Genomic DNA, 19073 nt, shown 5'->3' on the forward strand with positions numbered 1-19073 from the left:
ATCTGTTCATGTTAAAATACAAGGTTACAAGCATCTCCGAGGTTTGGTCCATTTGATACAGCCTATTTAGTTAGATGGAAGCCAATAACAGTAAAGAAAGTATGAAAAATAAAAAAATAAAAAGAAATTTGATTAGACATAAATGAAAGAACAAAAAATAAATAGACATGAATTTGATTAGTATGAAAGTATTTGATAAAAATTACAATTTTATTTAAAATATATGAAACTTATATATAAATCTTTCACTGCAATAGAGTTATTCAATAAAAGTATTTTATAGAAAAAAGAGTACAGAGAAATAGCTTATATAGAAAGAAAAATGGTGAAGATATGTATATATATATATAGTTTTTTTTTTTATTTAAAATTTTTATACTATTTGTAGGAATTTTGTACTGGAAAGATGTGTTTATGAAAAATTATTTTTCCTTTAAAAATTATTTTTAGGGTTTATCCAAACTCAACTTGTTTGGAAAAATTTCTATTTCTTTCCCATCTAGATACTTGAAATTCTTACATTTGAGTCAATTTACCAATATATATTAGGAAAAAATAAATCTAACTCATATCTAATAAGTATATTTTTAAAGATTTATATTAAATATTTGTCCCTTCTTAAAATAAATAATCATTATCTGCCATATTGTTCACCATCTCTTAAGGTGGTTTCAATTTTATGTTTTTAACCCTCAAGAGGGTATTAGTAAAAAAAATAAAAAAAAATAAAAAACATATACATCCACAAAAATTAACACTGGAATTGGGATCTTAAAACAAAAAAAGCAACACACAAACCTCTCATGTATAACTGTTCATGAATTGATGACAATAAAATAAACATTGGGTCAATTAGGTCAAGTCCGTATAGAGTACCATTTACATACGTATGCATACATCTGCATCTATATTTCCTCCTCCATTCCTGCCCTTTCCATCCTCCTTTCTCTCTCTTCATCACGGTGACCCCTGCCCCATCTCTCCTCCCTCAAGGGGTCGCCCCCTCTCGCTCTCTAGAAAATCAAAAATAAAAACCGAAATTGAATTTGTATAGAATCAATCAATTCAATCAAACCCAAAATCAGGAGCAGACATGTCGGAGATGGCGTCGCCAGATCCGGAGGGGATCGACGGAGTTCGCATGACGTGGAACGTCTGGCCGCGGACCAAGGTGGAGGCGAGCAAGTGCGTGGTTCCAATCGCCGCCTCAATCTCTCCGATTCGGTCCCACCCGGACATTCCCACGCTCCCCTACGCGCCGCTGCAGTGTAAGACCTGCTCCGCCGTGCTCAACCCCTTCTGCCGGGTCGACTTCACCGCCCTAATCTGGATCTGCCCCTTCTGCTTCCAGCGCAACAACTTCCCCCGCCATTACTCCGCCGTCTCCGAGACCAACGTCCCCGCCGAACTCTACCCCCAATACACCACCATCCAGTACTCCCTCGCTAACCCTAGCAATCCCGAGGCCTCGCCGCAGCCGCATGTGTACCTTTTCGTGCTCGATACGTGCATGATCGAGGAGGAATTGGGGTTTGCCAAATCGGCGATGAAGCGGGCAATTGGGTTGCTGCCCGAGAATGCGATGGTCGGGTTCGTATCGTTCGGGACCCAGGTTCAGGTTCACGAATTGGGGTTTTCGGAGATGTCTAAGGTTTACGTCTTTCGGGGTTCCAAGGAGCTCCCCAAAGATCAGGTTTTGGAGCAGTTGGGTCTCGGCGTTGCGAGGCGGAGGACCGGGCCGGGATTACCTAAGGGGGGACAGAGTGGGATTATAGATTCGGGGATTAGTAGGTTTTTGTTGCCGGCTTCGGAATGTGAATACACACTCGATTCGGTCAGCTCCTATGACACGATCATTTGATTTAATTCAGCTTTGGAATTTTATTTAGTGATTTAATTGCCTAAAATTCGTTTGGATTTGGATGAATTTCAGATGTTGGATGAGTTGGTCTCTGATGAGTGGCCTGTTCCACCCGGCAGCAGGCCATTACGGTGCACCGGAGTCGCATTGAGCATTGCGGCAGGATTACTTGGAGCTTGTCAGCCTGGCACTGGTGCTCGGATTATAGCATTGGTGGGCGGTCCATGCACAGAAGGGCCCGGCACGGTAACACATTTTATTCTTCTGTTGTATATCCTTTATTTTGTTCTAGGATTTGCCATTGGCTTGAACTTCAGTGATAGTTTCTGAAGTCTGAACTTTTGGTGGATCATGGGTTATATTATGGTTGATCAGATGACTGCATTGACTTTGACATAACAACCATAAACCATGTTAATTATTTGAACAGTGTATTGAAAGTGTGAGCGTCATAATTATGTTATTTCACTAAATGCATTGCTTACAAACGTGTAAATTTGATATTATAGTGACTTGATGGGTGAAATAACATCCATTACAAGTTATTCCCCTCTCCTTTCATCTTTACAAGCCCTGTATACCCTTGTAGTCACGTATACCAGTCTCTCTCATAAGCCTTGACGAGATTCAACAAGTCCTTGTTGAACAAGGAATTACAATTCCCTATTTTTCAACATTTTTATTTATTTATTTGTTGCGGGTGGGGAGGTGCGGGGAGGGGAGGTGCTCGCTTGTCAGTTGTGAAACATATGTCCTTGAAGGATTATTGACGAGCTGACCAGGGAAATGCCGATCAATTTCTTAGTCTAGAAAGACGTGAGATATATAGTGCTTTTTTGTTTCTCAGTTTAGTTTTGTTCCTCTGATGAGTTCTATTTTAATTTCTGTTGGTTATAAAAATTTTATTTATTTTTTCTAATTTGCAGATCGTGTCAACGGATTTGTCTGATCCAGTTCGTTCCCATAAAGATCTTGATAAGGATGCTGCATCATATTTCAAAAAAGCAGTTCAATTTTATGAGGATCTTTCAAAACAGTTGGTCAGCCAGGGTCACGTCTTAGACCTTTTTGCTTCTGCGCTTGATCAGGTTTGTATCAATAAGCCATCAAACTTGGTTATGCCTTCGGGCTTCTGAAATATATGGAATTATTATATACATGAATATGGCATAGATTAAAATGCATCTATTTGTTTAAGACACCGAAATCTTTTATTTTGTTCAACAGAAAAAACAAATAAAATAAATAAGAATGGACTGCCATGAATTTGATACTCTGTACATTTATTCATATATCACTATTGGTGCTTTTATATTATTTTAGTTTTACTGCAGGTCGCACAATTCTCTTTATGATGACAACCTAACTTCAAATATATTCCATGTGTTATTGTAATCTTTTTTCTGTTATTCATTGTTTGCATCTTATATTTATCTTTGTTAGGATGAATCAAGTTTAACTTCTATTGAGATTACAGAATATGAGATAACTTTGAACTAGTAGAGTGGTGATGTCGGCCATTTCTATTCTTATCCTTGTTTGGTCTGCACTTATGGATGATCGTGTTTATGCTTGACAATTCTACCTTGAAGTAATTTGTGCTTACTTATTTAGCGGCATTAAGCATGGCCATATAGGTGTCTTGAGCAAAAAAATTAATTTTGTTCTGTATAATGTTTTCCTCTTTCATCATCCCATCTCCGGGTGTTGAACGTTTGCAGTCTGATAATACTCCATCAACTTTTCTTGATAAGGAATGAGAACCAGGACTATCACATATGGTGAACAGGATTTTGGGATTGAGAACCGAGAGTAGTATGAAGGAAATAGGCTTATATAGCATCTGTAAATTAATCAATTCGCAGGGTTTATGGCAAAGTAGTTTAAATTGAGAAGTAAAAAATCCTTCTATGGCCAAATTTAGTCGGTGGAAGTTTGAAACACAAGTTTATTTTGTTTTGGTTGTATTATCTAGATTGCAGATTGCTAGGGTATTAAAGTTTTGTGGTAACATTATATTAACAACTCAACTTTAAAGAATCTCTTAGAGCATCCGTTCCATAAATGAAACTGTTTTGTCTTTGGACGCGTCTTGTTTGTCTTAAAGAAGTTTGAAGTTTGAAGCTTGGTCATGATAGACTTGATGGTTTGGCACAAGCGTGATGTTAGTGTTGCAATATTCTGATTTAAAAGGCTATGTCAGAGGACTAATCCAGCTACGAGCTTACACTATAACTTTACAAGGATTTAGTTGATATCCAAATGATTTTGCTCCATGTTATGCATCTTCTGTAGGCTTCTTGCTGGGCCACAGAGGAATATAACTCTACGAAGAACAAAACACAAAATGCTCAATATCTGATTAAAGGGTTCATATTGTTTGTGGTTCATCTGTTGGTACCTTGTGTGGGTGATATAAGATTGGAGAAATGTTGTCAAGTAATGTTGAGACATTATGATAATGATCTATGCTTCCCTTTATCTCACTGTAGATGGTGCATTACCATGCTTTGTCTCTAATATTTTAAACATTTTAGGTTGGGGTTGCAGAGATGAAGGTTGCAATTGAAAAAACTGGTGGCCTCGTTGTTCAAGCTGAAAGTTTTGGACATTCTGTTTTTAAAGACTCTTTCAAGCGTATTTTTGAAGACGGAGATCAGTCCCTTGGCCTCTCCTTTAAGTGCGTTCCTTATTACGTAACATTCGAAACTACTTGTAATAATTTACTTTTTACTGTTTCTTCATCTCCTGTTTATTTCCATTTGTCCTTGTATTGTCATGATTCTAGTGAACTTGTTTCTTTAGCATTTCATTACTTGATCACAGTCGTTTTAAATTTATTGACATACTTCATCAAATACAAACACAAAAATGACTGTCCTGTTAATCCATGCATTGTAAGTGACGAAATCCGGTAGAACATAATAATTCTGTAGGTGTATACATCATATTATTAATTGTCTCAATTTAACGCATCCTCATCTTAGTGATTTCTGTCTGTTTCACTTGAAAATTATGTAGGAATTTCTCTTTTAAGTTTCCTGAATGTCTTAATGTTATATTATTATGTCAAGATGCCATTGTTTTTGAAGTGTGTCCCAAGGTTGTTATACATGCACTTTTGAATTTATATTTTATATATGAAATAACAGAATTTCACTTTCGAGTTGAAATTTAAGCCTTTTCCTTTCCTTTTCATGTAAATATATATTTATCTGTGGGTTTTTTTTGGGGATGGGTTCAGTTCTAGCTTGTGCATGCATGCATAAGATGAATACTTATTTCATCCTTTGTTACTCTTGGCCTTGAATATGCCAATCTTCCATTCATCCAATGATGGAGTATATTTAATCTTTAAAATGTTTTGTCCAAATTCAAACTGATAATTTTTTTTTTTCAGTGGCACACTTGAGATCAACTGTTCAAAGGATATCAAAATTCAAGGGATCATTGGACCTTGCACGTCTTTGGAGAAGGTTGGCTCATTTAATGCATAGCAATTTTGATTTTGTTTAGCATGATGGTGTTGTATCCAGAATCAGACCACTGTTCTCTGCTTGGAATGTCTAATGGAATCTGAATTAAAGTCTTTGTTAAGGGTCAATACTGATAAGTGCAAGCTTTGCAGAAAGGACCTGGTGTTGCCAATACAGTCATTGGGCAGGGGAATACTACAGCTTGGAAGATGTGTGGCCTTGACAAAACTACTTGCTTGACTGTTTTCTTTGATATTTCATCTAGTGAAAAATCAGACACTTCAGGAAATTTAAATCCGCAATTGTACATACAGATTCTTGCCAGGTATGCTGGAGAATCTTATAAATACTCCCCCACCAACCCATCTATTGAATATATCCTATCAGTTTCTTTACTCGTTATTACTTGCTGTGGGTTTCTTTTTGTCATGTCACCCTTTAAATCTCCTGTTACTGAATATTTATATCTTGTATATGAACACATTGACTTGCTTTACCTTTCCTAGGCAAAAATTAACTATAAAAAATTGTTTATTATGTATTTGAATTTTGTTGGTTATACATTCAAATGCAGATACCAGAGTCATGAAGGTCAAACCTGGCTGCGAGTTACAACTATTACTAGAAGATGGATAGATAGTGCTGTTGGTTCGGAGGTATGATGGGAAAAAAAACAACCATTGTCTTATTGTTTATAGTGAGTTATTAATTATAAGTCCACAGAAACATTTGTTAGAAAAGTCCTATCATCTTTGTATATCCTGAATCTGTGAAGCCCAGATCCTTGGGATGCATGTTTTTCTAGTTTTGTGATGGTGCTTATTGCTTATCATGTTAGATTATGCATGCTTAATGAAGCATTATAGCATATAATATCTGTTTAGGGCTTGTTTTGTTTGAACAATAATTCTTTTGTTATTGAAAAATGATAATCACTTGAACTGATATTAGATTTGACCATAAGGCATTCATGGGCTATTTTAGGATCTTAAAGCATGGATTAAATGATCTCACAGACTTGAGTCTATGGTGGGGATTCATAACCTCCTAGAAAAGGTTCAACTTCACCAATAAAGGCTCATCCTTGAGTTATGTTTGCCTTCGTGTTTTGTGCTATCCTTTGTTTTATTTTAAACGTATATAGGTTCAAGTGCCTAAGGTCTTTAATTAGTAACTCAGTTCTGAGATGACTCTGTATTGAAGTTTTGTTTATTTGGTTCTCTTGAACTAAGTAGATATTTAGGAATCTGAATTTCCAATACATATTCTACTATCCTCTGGTTATATTTATTTTCATGCAAATTATACATTAGCTCCTGTTTTCCTCTCTAGCACTTTGCATGCTACACTAACTTCAATGGTGCATTTTTTTTTTTTTATATATTTTTTTTTGGTAAACTTTTGTGGGTCGTTGATGTGGAAGAATATTGCTTTTGTAGGAATTAGTGCAAGGATTTGATCAGGAAACTGCTGCTGTAGTGATGGCAAGATTAACTTCTTATAAAATGGAGATGGAGGTATTTTTTTAATTTGGGAATTGTCTTTGATATGTTAGAGAGACACACAGATGTGCACACATGCAATACATTTGGTTCAGCTCTTGCTGCATTATTTTTTTGTGGATTCACATTTTTTCTCAATTGCTCCACCGATAAAATCTCAACTCTATTTTCAAATAATCAGGGAACTATGCTGGAGAATCAATTCTTTTTAATTCAAATATTCCAATGTAATCCTGTATTGGTGTATCAGACCAAGATGTTTATCTTTCCCTTCTTATCTGAGGCAAATTGCAGCCTTTTGATTATCTTCTATGTGATCTCTATATTTATATTCTTTCTTGCTTCTCATCTGACATTTTGATTGTAAAATTATGTTTCCCCCTGTTGATGCATTTGTATTTTCAGGAAGGGTTCGATCCAACACGGTGGTTGGATCGGAATCTTATTCGTCTCTGTTCCAAATTTGGTGACTACCGGAAAGATGATCCATCGTCTTTTACATTGAATCCCTGTTTTTCGTTGTTTCCTCAGTTTATGTTTAATCTTCGGCGGTCACAATTTGTGCAGGTAATTATGACTTGTGCCTTCTGATCTCTTCTACTGCTTAGAACTATTGTAGCATATATATTATGCGTGTAATATTTGTTATTATTGTTGTTATTATTATTTTTGTTTCCTTATCTTCCTTTTTCTTTTCAGGTATTTAACAATAGTCCAGATGAGACAGCCTATTTTCGCATGTTGTTAAACCGGGAGAATATAACCAACTCCGCAGTCATGATTCAACCATCACTGATATCATATTCATTCAACTCGCTCCCTTCACCAGCATTGCTTGATGTTTCTTCCATAGCAGCTGATCGTATCCTCTTGTTGGATTCCTACTTTAGTGTAGTCATTTTCCATGGAATGACAATAGCTCAGTGGCGGAACATGGGTTACCAAAATGAGCCAGAACACCAGGTATGTGCTCATAATTTTCACATTGCTTGTATGATTTTTGGCGATGAAACGTTGGATCCTTTATCCCCAAAAATGGCCTATAAGCCTTGAATAGAGAAACAGTTGATCTCCTATAGACACCCACCAAATTGATCTCTTTCAGATACCCATTCTTGCCATATAGGAATTGATTTACTAGTCTGTGTAAGCAGCTCAGAAATGATGATTTGATAAACATGGCATCCTTTTTTTCTTTAACTCATTCATCATTTTGGCATATTTATTTTCCTGGTAGTTACATCTTTAATCATCAATCAAGTGAGTCAAGTGATTGGTTCAACTCTTATGTGGAATTAGGTCCCAATTCAGCTTCATTCTTGAGTTGGCCTCTAGATTCAGCTATAGAAAATCATGATACGAGTTGATGATTTGACCAAGAACATCTGGTTTGGGAAACTATAATAATCCAGGGAATCTTTGGGAATAGGTGCTATATATTGCTTTTATAGTGGATTACTTAGTCAACTTTATCGCATGTAGATGATACATGTAATGTATAGAGATAATTGTTGCCAAAAAAACTATTTTCCTGTGTATTATGATTTTCCTTGATGGTGTTATTGCAATTTGAGCTTTAATTGAATGTTTTATATCGCTGTATCTGCATCAAGGATTTTTAAGTAATGAATTACCTTTTTCCCCCTCTTTAGGCATTTGCACAGTTATTACAAGCTCCTCATGATGATGCCCTAGTGATCATTCGGGATCGATTTCCTGTTCCGAGATTGGTGGTATGTGATCAGCATGGATCCCAGGTCATACTTCTTATCTTAACCTCTTGTTTTTATCAAGATAAAACCCACCGTGTTATATCTTTTACATATGGGTGCATGTTGCATGCAAGTCTTGGTGAAAATGTATCAGTCGCCTTTGTCTTGAAATACTTACCTTGAATAGATGGTATGGTGATAAAAAGTATCGCTGGCTAGTTGAACTTGAATAACTTTTGAAGCTAGGTTGGCTCATAGTTTTTGAAGGCAACAGCATTAGGCTAGGTATTTTACTGATCACGAACCAGGCAAACATCAAAAGCGAAGCTCAATGCATGATTTATGAGTGGATTAAGTTAGCAAAACTCAATGCACGATTTCATCATTATCATCCTTGCCTTGATCCCGTACAAACGGGGTCGACCACATGGATTCTATTTTTCCACCCTTTCCTATAAGTCATAGCTCCTGCTAGATTTAATTTTTTTTAAAATCAGTTCTTAGCACTTCATTCATCTTGTGGAACTTGATTTTTATCTCATGTCATTGCAGGCAAGATTCCTATTAGCAAAGTTGAACCCGTCAGCTACATATAGTAATGCTCATGAGATGGCTGCTGGGACGGAGATGATCTTCACAGACGATGTGAGTCTTCAGGTGTTCTTCGAGCATCTTCAGAGGCTGGCCGTGCAATCTTCTTGAGACCCCAAAACGAGGGGTACTTTAGACTGTTAATATATGAGATGGTTTTGTGAAATTTACTATGGGTTCTCTATCCCCTCTCTGGTGTCCTCTTATTCAATTCAGATCCATAGCTTTCTTTTTGCATCATTGGCAAGATGAGAGAGGCCAGACCCGGCATTGTTTGAACAATAAAAGCTCGTCATTATTTCGGGTTGTTGGATTGTTTGCTTCCTTTTCAGAAGAATAAGGAACTCAAGATCAGTTGAAACAAGTTATATGAGAAGAGAGGATGATAACCTTAAGTTATAAGAGGCGTAACTGTGCCAGCAGCGGGGCCAGGAATATATTTTGTCAGTTTTGTTTTCTCAATTTTCTTCATGTACGTTACATAGATCAGATGCTTGTTTCCTGTGTACCTGAATTTAAAGTCATACACTTCATGAAGCCTAGGTTTCGAGGTTGAAAAAGTCAAGAAAATTCTGCTTGTTTTCTATTTGCCTTTTCCCGTAAAATATCTTATATATATATATATATATATAGTTGTTTATAAAAGAATATGAATAAGACCCAGAGGAGTTGTGTTTAACAACGTTGTTGATGAGGCTTATATTTTATTGATTTGCTTGTCGAAAACGGATGATATGAGCTGAATATGCTTAGCATAATGGTATGGCAAGCTCATCATAAAAGATATCCAGCAGAACTCACCTTATGCACTGGATCATTGTTATCGAATAAAAAATGAAAAGAGATTGAGTTGATAATTGGTATGTATTTTGATTTTTTTTTTTGTTGATGATGATGAAACATTTTTTTGCAGTAATAGAGATTTTTGTTCCCCGAGGTATAAAAAAAAATGAAAAGCAATGGAATTGATAGTATACCCTGCCTGCACCCACGAGTCCACGACAATTCTAAAGTTGCCAACACTTAAAAAAAAAAAAAAAAAAAAAATTAAATTACCATATTTGGTTAAATTTTTCAGAGAACGAAACTTTAAATTTTTTTTGGCTGTCTTTTGTAATTCTTTGAGGATAATATTATAATTTTGAGAGTTTTTATGAAAATAATGTTTGTGGGTATGATCATTGATTCATTACAGTGGCTTTTCATCAAATATTGAACCACTTCTGGGTCAAATTTAACAAATTTACATTAGCAAGATGGTGTATTAAATGGCATAGAAAAAAAAAATTGCATTAAAAAGTCATTTGAAAAAGGCCTTTACTATTTAAGACCAACTAAAAAGTCATTTGAATAAGCACTTTAAGACCGACCAAACGAATGAATGACCAAACTAAGTGTCTTTAAGTCATTTCAACTATATTTGATGAGTAGGACCCGAACAGGTCCACACATGGTATCCAGAAGGTCTTCTACCCTTCTTGTGACTTTAAAGATCATTTGTTAGCTGAAAAAATAACCTCCAAGTTTACTTTAATTACGGAATTGAAACTTCCTGTAATCACCTAATCTTCTCACGGTCTCGCGCCGCGCCAAATATTTGAACTCAGCAATCTCTCTCTCTCTCACTCACTCACACAAACACACACAAATTCTCGATCTGTTCTTCCGCACAAGTCACAATAGTTCATAAAAGCATCGAAGATGATGTATTTCAACGAATCAGATCGTCGACAAGAGTTCGAATCTGAACGTTACTCGTACACTCCACATCAATCATCATCTCCAAAATGCGCACAAGGTCATCGTTCGTCTCTCATGCTCCAAACCCTAGAAGGCGGTTCAATCTGCTTAGTCTGCTTCAGCAATCTCATCTCAAACCCTAGCTCTCCCACAATTCACGTATCGTACGCTCTCTCTCAGCTCTCTCAGGCCATTTCTCAACCACCATTCCTTCAGAGTCTCCTCACCTTTCACGCTCACTTCCTTGTCTCTCCTCTCGTCAATGTCCTCTCTGAGTTTGACGATGAACCGATCGCTCGCCAAGCCACCGATCTCATCTCCGAGCTCTCTAATTCCTGTGATTCTTCGGTGTGTGGTGATTTTGTATCTCGGATTGCTGATCGACTCTCCTCGGGTGCATTGGCGTGGAGTCGCCGCCAAGTCTACACGGTAATGTCATCAGTTTTTCGTTTGGTTTATTTTGCTTGTTTCAATTTGAATATTATTGAAACGATTTTTGCGAGGGCACTTCAGATTGTTCTTTCTTTCTTAATTCTGTTTGGTCGATAAGAAAACATAGGATAGAGAAGCGAGAGAACTTTTAAACTTTGTTAATTATGTTGCTTCGAAATGTTTTCCTGAAAATGAGAAATTCAATTTTGTTGGTCTAACAGGGGTGAATGGTGATAAGCTCGTTTGAACTCTCTCTCTCTCTCTCTCTAGTTTATTTATTTTTATGAGAAATCAGATACGGCATGATAGATTAATGTGTTGGACAATGCTGACAATTTTTTTTTAAGTTCTTTCTTTTTCTTCTTAGTGATGCTGCATTTCTCTGAAGGTATTTTGGTTGTGGTTAAAAAAATTCTATTAAGGTTTATCTGGATTTGGAATAGTTTTGTGAAATTATTGAATGATATTAGGAGTCAAGGTATTCATCTAATAAAACTAGCTCCAAATAACTGCAGTAATTTCTAATTTTTTGTTGAAGTTATTTAGAGCTAGATTCTTTTGTGAAAGTATTGAATCAATGAGGAGATAAGGTGAATCTATATATTCTTTGCTAAAAATGAATTTGAAAGCAACATTTGCCCACTGTAGGGTAAAAATGGTCCCCAAGACCGTTGAGTATTGGTGTCTTGGCTGTGTAAGTCAAACTATGAGGCTAAGCTAGTAACCATTAAATGCGTGTGAATTAGTTTGTTCTGCCAAATTGTATGATGTGTCTGTGCATGATAACATATTAACTTTATTCCTGAGACCTGTACATGGTAGGGATCCCTTGAATTTTACATTTAAGGTCAGGATTCAGCTATTCTCTTAGCCTTGCATATCAGCTACACTTGAGTATATATAGGTGCACTTTGTATGATTTCGGTGATATTCATATTGATATAAAATATTTTACTAAGAAAATCTCTTAGGGGGAAAAAAAGGGAAGAAAAGAAATCAGTCCCTTAAGTATCATAGAACAAACCCAAAAAATAATTTTTTCTTTACCATTGATTCATTAGCTGTTTGCAGTCAAATAACCAGGTGTGTTCACATCTGTCCTAAGCATTAAAAATATTCTAGAATATATAGTTATAGAGGACTGGCTTCAGATATCTCAACTCATTGAATGTTTTCTGTTTCTTGTAACACAAAGTTTTCTTTGAGAAAAAAATAAAAATTAAAAAATTGTCAAGTCCTCTCAATAACCTGTATTTCTATTTTTCGTCCAATTGCAGCTTCATTGCTTAGGCATTCTGTTGGATTTTCAGAAGAATAATCCCTTTGCCCACATCAAATACAAAGATGCCCTTATTTTCAACCTTGTTACAGGTCTTCAATTGCCTAGGTAACAACTGAAACAAAATCATATTAGATTTCTCATTTTACCACACATCCCATGTCCTTAATTATTTACTTCTGTGTTGACACAGCGAAGAGATCCAAGGGGAGATCCTGTTTCTTCTGTACAAAATATCCATCCTCCAGCATGCAAACATGGACGATGATGTGACTGATGTTCTATTTGCCTCCTGTCCTAAGCTCTTGCGCTTGTCGTTGGAAGTCCTCACAAAGACTCAAAGTGATGATGTTCGCTTGAACAGTATAGGTCTGTGAACTACTCTCAAACTTCTCTTTCACTTCATTTTTAGCAATTACATTCCCACTGTCTGAGTGTTCCTTTCACCAATAAGCCTACTTGGATATGCAGCTAGATGTTAGCAAATTAAACTTGATAGTTAGTACACACAATCCAACGGTTATTAAAAACTTGCTCATCTTTTTGACTCGGGTTACGAGTTGACAACATCCAAATCGCAGCAACTGCAGGCAACAAATTTATCATATTACAACATTTCAGTAACATGCATCCGATGGTATCTTCCAGGTGCTAAAGGTCCTAGTGACTGCTGATAACATTATTTGGCAAGGTGATTTTGCTCATTGTTGCAATAAGTATGTCCCTAACCAAGTCATCTAGGACAACTACTTCACATGTTGCACCTCAAAATCTCAAATGTATCAAAACTAAAATTACATTATGATTGTATGACCATCAATTGGTCTCTTGTTAGACTTGTGAGTCTTAGAAAAGTTTTGGCTTTCAAAAACTATGCAGATTTTATGATTTCGCAGCCTGTTTTCAGGTTTGAATTACAAAATGAGACCATTTGGATTGTGTATACCATATATAGTGCTCCTGTCACAGCATGCACTTACATCTAGATGCATTTCATCTGCAATTGCAATGTATTTCATCTTTCTCATCATCTTATACCAAGTAACTTTTTTCCATTTTCACCCATAGCGCTTTTGACGGTGTTGGCTCAGAGAGGGTTTTTTGAGAATGCACGTGCAAATGACATGAGCAGCAAGAATTCCTGTGAAGCTGACAACTTCATGCAGACAACAGAGCATGTCATAGATGGGTCTCCTCTGAATATCTTGTTTGCTGAAGCCATCAAGGCGCCACTGCTTTCTTCAGACAGCCAAGTACAACTCGGAACATTGGATTTAATCTTTCTGTATCTGTCATGGGAAGGTGGTTCAGAAAAAGAAATTCAAGTGATGGTGGAAGAAAACATTGCAGATTATGTATTTGAAATACTAAGATTGTCAGGTAAGAATCATCTGCAAAAAACATTAGTAGACTACTAGACTATTCAGGTAGAAGTTACCTTTATGCTATAAATCAAGACATAAGAGACACCATAGCAGAATATTTCTTGTTGTCTACCATGAAAAATGACATAATTTGATGGCAAACAACCTTTTTCAATCATCACATCATTCAACCTACACCAGTTTTCTTGAACTTTTTTTCTTTGAAGGACTTTTTCTTGAACTTCTCCCTTCTGTTTTTTTTTCCATTATCCAAGAAAATGATGACGCTATATTGTTGTGATCAAAGTACTTGTTAAACTCTATCATGATTTAATAAGTTCATGCGTGCATGTCAATTGTGCCAAAATTTACCTCAGAAGTCAGATCTCTTTATTTATATATCGTCAAAAACATAATTTTAAATTTGAATGCTGCAAGGTCTAGTTATCCCTCTAATCAACTTCAACACTAAATTTACAGGGTGCAAAGATCCAGTTGTCAACTCTTGCCTTCAAGTTCTTGATCTTTTATCAACATCCGAGCAAGCCTTCAGGCATAGGCTTGCTATTGGGTTCACAACTCTGGTTCCTGTCCTGCGTTATGTAGCTGAAGTTCCTTTTCATCCCGCTCAAACTCAGGCACTGAAGCTCATATGGAGCTGTGTTTCAAATTGCCCTGGAATAGTATCCACTTCTCATATTGAAGAACTCAGCCTTATCTTGACTGGGATGCTTAAAAAACATATTGATGGGGAGATAGGCATGCATCCAGATACATTCACTACAGCCTGCTCAATCCTTGTAGCTCTTATGAAATCTCCATCTTCTCATGGGTCTTCAAATTTCTTGACAGCAGTTCGTGATGCAACGACAAATGCTGTTTTGACCTGTTTGAGCCTCTATAGAAAACATCCCAGCCAACTTTTGCACTCCCTCTACCTACTGAAGGAAGCATATGCATACAGTCATGAAGGAAACTTCAGCAACTCCTGTGATGTGGAACTTAAGAATTGTATTTTAGATGTATGTAAAACACATTTATTGCCTTGGTTTAAAACAGCCATCAGTGAAATGGAAGAGGAAGACATTGTGCTGGGAGTACTTGAAACTTTTCATTCAATACTGCTTCAGGATTCAGATAACCAAGCAACGGAATTTGCAAGGATTCTGGTCTCATCCTCTTGGTTCAGCTTTTCATTTGGATGTTTAGGCTTATTTCCTACAGAAAAGATGAAGTGGAGAGTTTATCTGATGTTCAGTTCAATTGTCGACTTGCTTCTGGGAAACTGTTCTGGACAACCCATTAGAGATGCAGCTTCACATATGCCGTCTGATCCTATAGATATGATGTTTCTACTAGGGCAGAAGAGCTCACACAATTTAGAATTGTTTTCTTGTCAATCTGCAATTCTGCTGATACTATATAGCAGCTCTCTGTATGATGATAGGTAACAGAGCTACTAATTATTCTCCTTGCTCCTACTGCTCCATCAAAATTTACTTCTATCACCCACCTTTAATTCCTTGATTTCGTCTTCCCCAGACTTGCAGATGAGAAGCTGATGTTGGCTTCTCTGGAGCAATACATTCTAATCAACAACGGTGAATTCCTTTATGGGGCTGCGGACACTGTGAAAATTGAGCTACTGGTAAATCTTTATAGCCTGTCTAGGGGTCTTGCCAAGATGAGCTACCAAATGCCCTACAGTCTGGAGGCTGAAAGGATCTTGTTTCACCTAGTCACTGAAAAAGAGTGTGATTTGCTTTCTACAAGAATTCACTGGACATCGCTAAAATGGTTGTTTCAACAAGAGAAAATTTGCAAGCCATTGTCTAACCAGATCCTAAAGTTGTGCAGATGCAATTGCTCGGATGGATACCACATTGTCATCCATGGAAGTAATAGCCAAAACATAGATGTACGTGCGATTGCACAGCTGGTAGCATCAGGAGATAACTTTGCAGCAACACTTCTGGTATGTCTATTAAAAGAACTCATAGAAGAAGGCCAAGAGCATGACATCATTTCAGTAGTAAATACCTTGTCAGCAATCATTGACATCCTCCCAGCTGCTTCAGATCAATTATGCTTACATGGTATAGGCAGTGCATTCCAGAATCTTTATCATCATTCACGACATTATTCTTCCCCACAGAGATTCATGGTCATCTCACAACTAATTTTTAGGATTATACATTCAGTGCGCTCTGAATCACTTTGTGATGATGAAGCTTGGCTTGTGGTTACAATGAAGGTGAATAATTTAAATATGTTGAACGCTTGCTCTTAATTTTATGAAATTAATTGGATCATGAACCTTCTTTTGTAGTTGATGGACTACCTGAGTCCCACAGTTGCTGCAGACACATGGACTGAAGAAGCTCTTGTAGTCGTTGGCATTCTTTCCTTGATTTTGTACCATTCCACCAATCAAGCACTAGTAGAAGCTTCAAAAACTATACTCCTTAGTAGTCCCTTAATCTCTGCAGTTAACAACGCAATCCATGTAGCCTGTTCAAAGGGACCTGCTTTAGTTGATCATGATGAGGAAACGAAAACCGGAGAAACTCTGATATTTGTGCTTTTACTACACTTCTTCTCATTGAGAAGGTCAGCCCTTCCGAATTACTATACTTGCCTAATTTTTAGTAATTCAGAAGGCTAACATCCCTGTTGCAGTGTGCACGCTATTCTACCAGGGAGTCTGGACTGGCAAAATTATTTTGATCAAGCCAATGGAAAGCAGCCACTATCCTTCATAAGCATTCATTACCATGACTTGTGCAGACTCGTGCATTTTGGGTCTCCGGTGGTGAAGCTGGTTGCTTCGTGTTGCCTGTTGGAGCTGTTTACCAGAATATCAGACCAGAAGAATAGAATACCAGTTATGTCAAAATCCACCACAGGAAACCTATTGTCCGTAATGGCTGTACTAGAAGGCCAACTCTTTTGCAGTGATATTAAATTGGCTCTGAGCTGTGGCTTCTGTTTATCAAAGATTCTCGGGTGGGAAAAGCTTGACACTGAAGCACAAGTTGTCAAAAGAAACAATTGGTTCAGGCTGATAGTTGAAGAGCTGGCAATGTCTTTGGCAGCTCCATGTTTGGGATCAAAATCATTTATGATTCATCACAGCCCCGCAGTTTCTGTGGCTGTAGCATTGCTAAAACTGCAAAAGGTTCCTGCATGGATGAGTTCTGTGTTCGACGATTCTTGCATATCAGGAATAATTGAAAACCTTTCAGTTAGTAATGTCAATGCTGATATTGTGATTTTATTCCGGGAACTACTGAACTCTGGATACTTGAAGTCTCAGCAAATTGCTAGTTTGAATCACATTTTCCAGGTAAGACACTCTGAATCCATTTTAATTTCTTCTGTTGCCTTGCTTTTCTCTAGGTTGTCACTTTTGTTACATGAACTCTTCAAAGATTCGTGAAGTACGTGTGTTGGACACACAATACTTGAACATGGGTATGAAATATATGTCCGACACTTTTGATTGGACGTACACCTAAAAAAACATATCCAAACTTTCAATTTTGTTATATTGTTGCTTCAAAATGTTATCTAAAGACTTTATTTCACTCTAGAAATCAAATATAAATACTCCTGTCTCAAAATACATGTCCTGCTTTGGGAATCCAACTTTTTATGGTAGTGGAGTTTTAATAGTTTTTTATTGTGTTGATAAGAGTGAAGTTTCAAATATGTCCTTGTTAAAAAACAAAATGGTGCTCCGTAATTAGTGCACTTAATTAATTAAAAGAATAGTTTGGGAATGTTATAAAAATTAGTATATCCAATTTTGGAATGAGATATGTTTTTTGGGACATCCCAAAATAGAAAGATGGACAAGTATTTTGGAACGGAGGGAGTATTTAAGCAGTGTTCATAAATAGTAAAGTGTGAGGATTTGGCACGTAGGAAGTCAAGTGTGAGGATTTGACACGTCCGACCTGTGAATACATACCCGCACCTGACACACGTACCCAACAGAATGTCACCAGGTTTCAGGGGTGACTAAAAAAAAAAAATGGAAACTGAATCTCCGAATTTCTTTAACTTTTTTAGATTGATGTATATTGTGCAATATATCCTTGTTCACCTGGTTTCAATCTTGCAAATCTCTCCTGTTGTTTTTTTCCATCCATAATTATGTTGTTAAGACTCTAATGTTCTCTTTTGATTTCTGAGGATCCAAAAGCAGATACACTACAGGAATATTTTTTAAACAAGTATAAATGAAATTTAAAATTTATATTTTCTTTCGTTCTTGCAGGCATGCAGGAAACGTATATACATGGATGATACTCAAAATGCCACCAAAAAGGAGAATACTGAGAAGGTGATTGCCATCCCAGATAATTTAGGAAATGTCTGTGAGCTTCTCATTGGCCTCGTGTTATCCCAATCGTCTCTGGTTATGGATTCTAAGGGATCCAAAATTAGGAATAAGAGATTGTTAGAAGAAATAGAAGTGTTCTCCAGAAGTCTAATGGAAGAGGATGATGGCTAAGGAGATCTCTTTAATAATCGACTTCCTCAAATGTTGCACTAGAATCCTCATAAGGAATTTGCTACGGTGAGCAAGGTCCTTTCTAAAAATGTACATTCGAGAGGAGATCGAGAAACACACGCATAAAGTTACATAAATACATACATGCAAGTGTATAAAAGATTGAGCATATCAAAGAAGTTGAATACAAGAATTGAAATTATATATGTACTTGCATGTGTGCGTACATTCAATTGAAATGGCTTTGCTGGTATGTGTGTACATTCAGTTGAACAAGGAGCTTCTTCCAACCCACAAAATCGCTGGCATTGACATCTAAATGCATTCTATCAGTCCCTTTTTTCTAATATATATATATATATATATATATATATATATATATTTCCCAGTTTGGTATGCTGAACTCTATGTACAAATACTAAAACATATTCAAACAACATGTACAAATACTAAAACTTATTCAAACAACTGACTGATTGACAACTCAAATATAGCCCTCTCCTTCTTAAGAAGGGAGGTTCTTAAGGAGGTGAGGGATTCGAGGAGCAATTCGTGAGTGTGTAAGAGCATTTACCTAACCGGAAAAATCAAAATCAA

The 19073-nt window shown here is 36.7% G+C and overlaps 2 protein-coding genes across 2 annotated transcripts; both read left to right on the plus strand.

Annotated features, from left to right (window-relative positions):
* Positions 1 to 852: 852 nt before the first annotated feature.
* On the plus strand, positions 853 to 9728 carry LOC132274765 (protein transport protein SEC23 E-like). The gene is made up of 12 exons (XM_059776103.1): positions 853 to 1834; positions 1934 to 2107; positions 2788 to 2949; positions 4399 to 4541; positions 5262 to 5337; positions 5490 to 5662; positions 5912 to 5993; positions 6777 to 6854; positions 7245 to 7406; positions 7539 to 7802; positions 8492 to 8596; positions 9104 to 9728. The coding sequence occupies exons 1-12, from the start codon at positions 1094 to 1096 to the stop codon at positions 9251 to 9253; spliced, it is 2310 nt and encodes a 769-aa protein (XP_059632086.1). The 5' UTR covers positions 853 to 1093; the 3' UTR covers positions 9254 to 9728.
* An 866-nt stretch (positions 9729 to 10594) lies between these two features.
* Positions 10595 to 18774, plus strand: LOC132274764 (protein PUTATIVE RECOMBINATION INITIATION DEFECT 1). The gene is made up of 9 exons (XM_059776102.1): positions 10595 to 11311; positions 12592 to 12701; positions 12787 to 12962; positions 13662 to 13973; positions 14438 to 15404; positions 15500 to 16211; positions 16287 to 16567; positions 16637 to 17303; positions 18240 to 18774. Exons 1-9 carry the CDS (start codon positions 10844 to 10846, stop codon positions 18474 to 18476), a joined length of 3930 nt encoding a protein of 1309 aa, XP_059632085.1. The 5' UTR covers positions 10595 to 10843; the 3' UTR covers positions 18477 to 18774.
* Positions 18775 to 19073: the final 299 nt, after the last annotated feature.

Source organism: Cornus florida, unplaced genomic scaffold (genome assembly GCF_030987335.1).
Source record: "Cornus florida cultivar Cherokee Brave unplaced genomic scaffold, ASM3098733v1 CherokeeBrave_3.0.0_Hap2_Chr09, whole genome shotgun sequence".
NCBI classification, from domain to species: Eukaryota; Viridiplantae; Streptophyta; class Magnoliopsida; order Cornales; family Cornaceae; genus Cornus; species Cornus florida.

Coding starts and splice junctions, on each gene's coding strand:
- LOC132274765 (XM_059776103.1), top strand. CDS start 1,094: ATGTCGGAGATGGCGTCGCCAGATCCGGAGGGGATCGACGGAGTTCGC. Junction 6,855..7,244: donor CTTATAAAATGGAGATGGAG/GTATTTTTTTAA, acceptor TTGTATTTTCAG/GAAGGGTTCGATCCAACACG. Junction 7,407..7,538: donor GGCGGTCACAATTTGTGCAG/GTAATTATGACT, acceptor TTTTCTTTTCAG/GTATTTAACAATAGTCCAGA.
- LOC132274764 (XM_059776102.1), top strand. CDS start 10,844: ATGATGTATTTCAACGAATCAGATCGTCGACAAGAGTTCGAATCTGAA. Junction 12,702..12,786: donor ACAGGTCTTCAATTGCCTAG/GTAACAACTGAA, acceptor GTGTTGACACAG/CGAAGAGATCCAAGGGGAGA. Junction 13,974..14,437: donor TGAAATACTAAGATTGTCAG/GTAAGAATCATC, acceptor CTAAATTTACAG/GGTGCAAAGATCCAGTTGTC.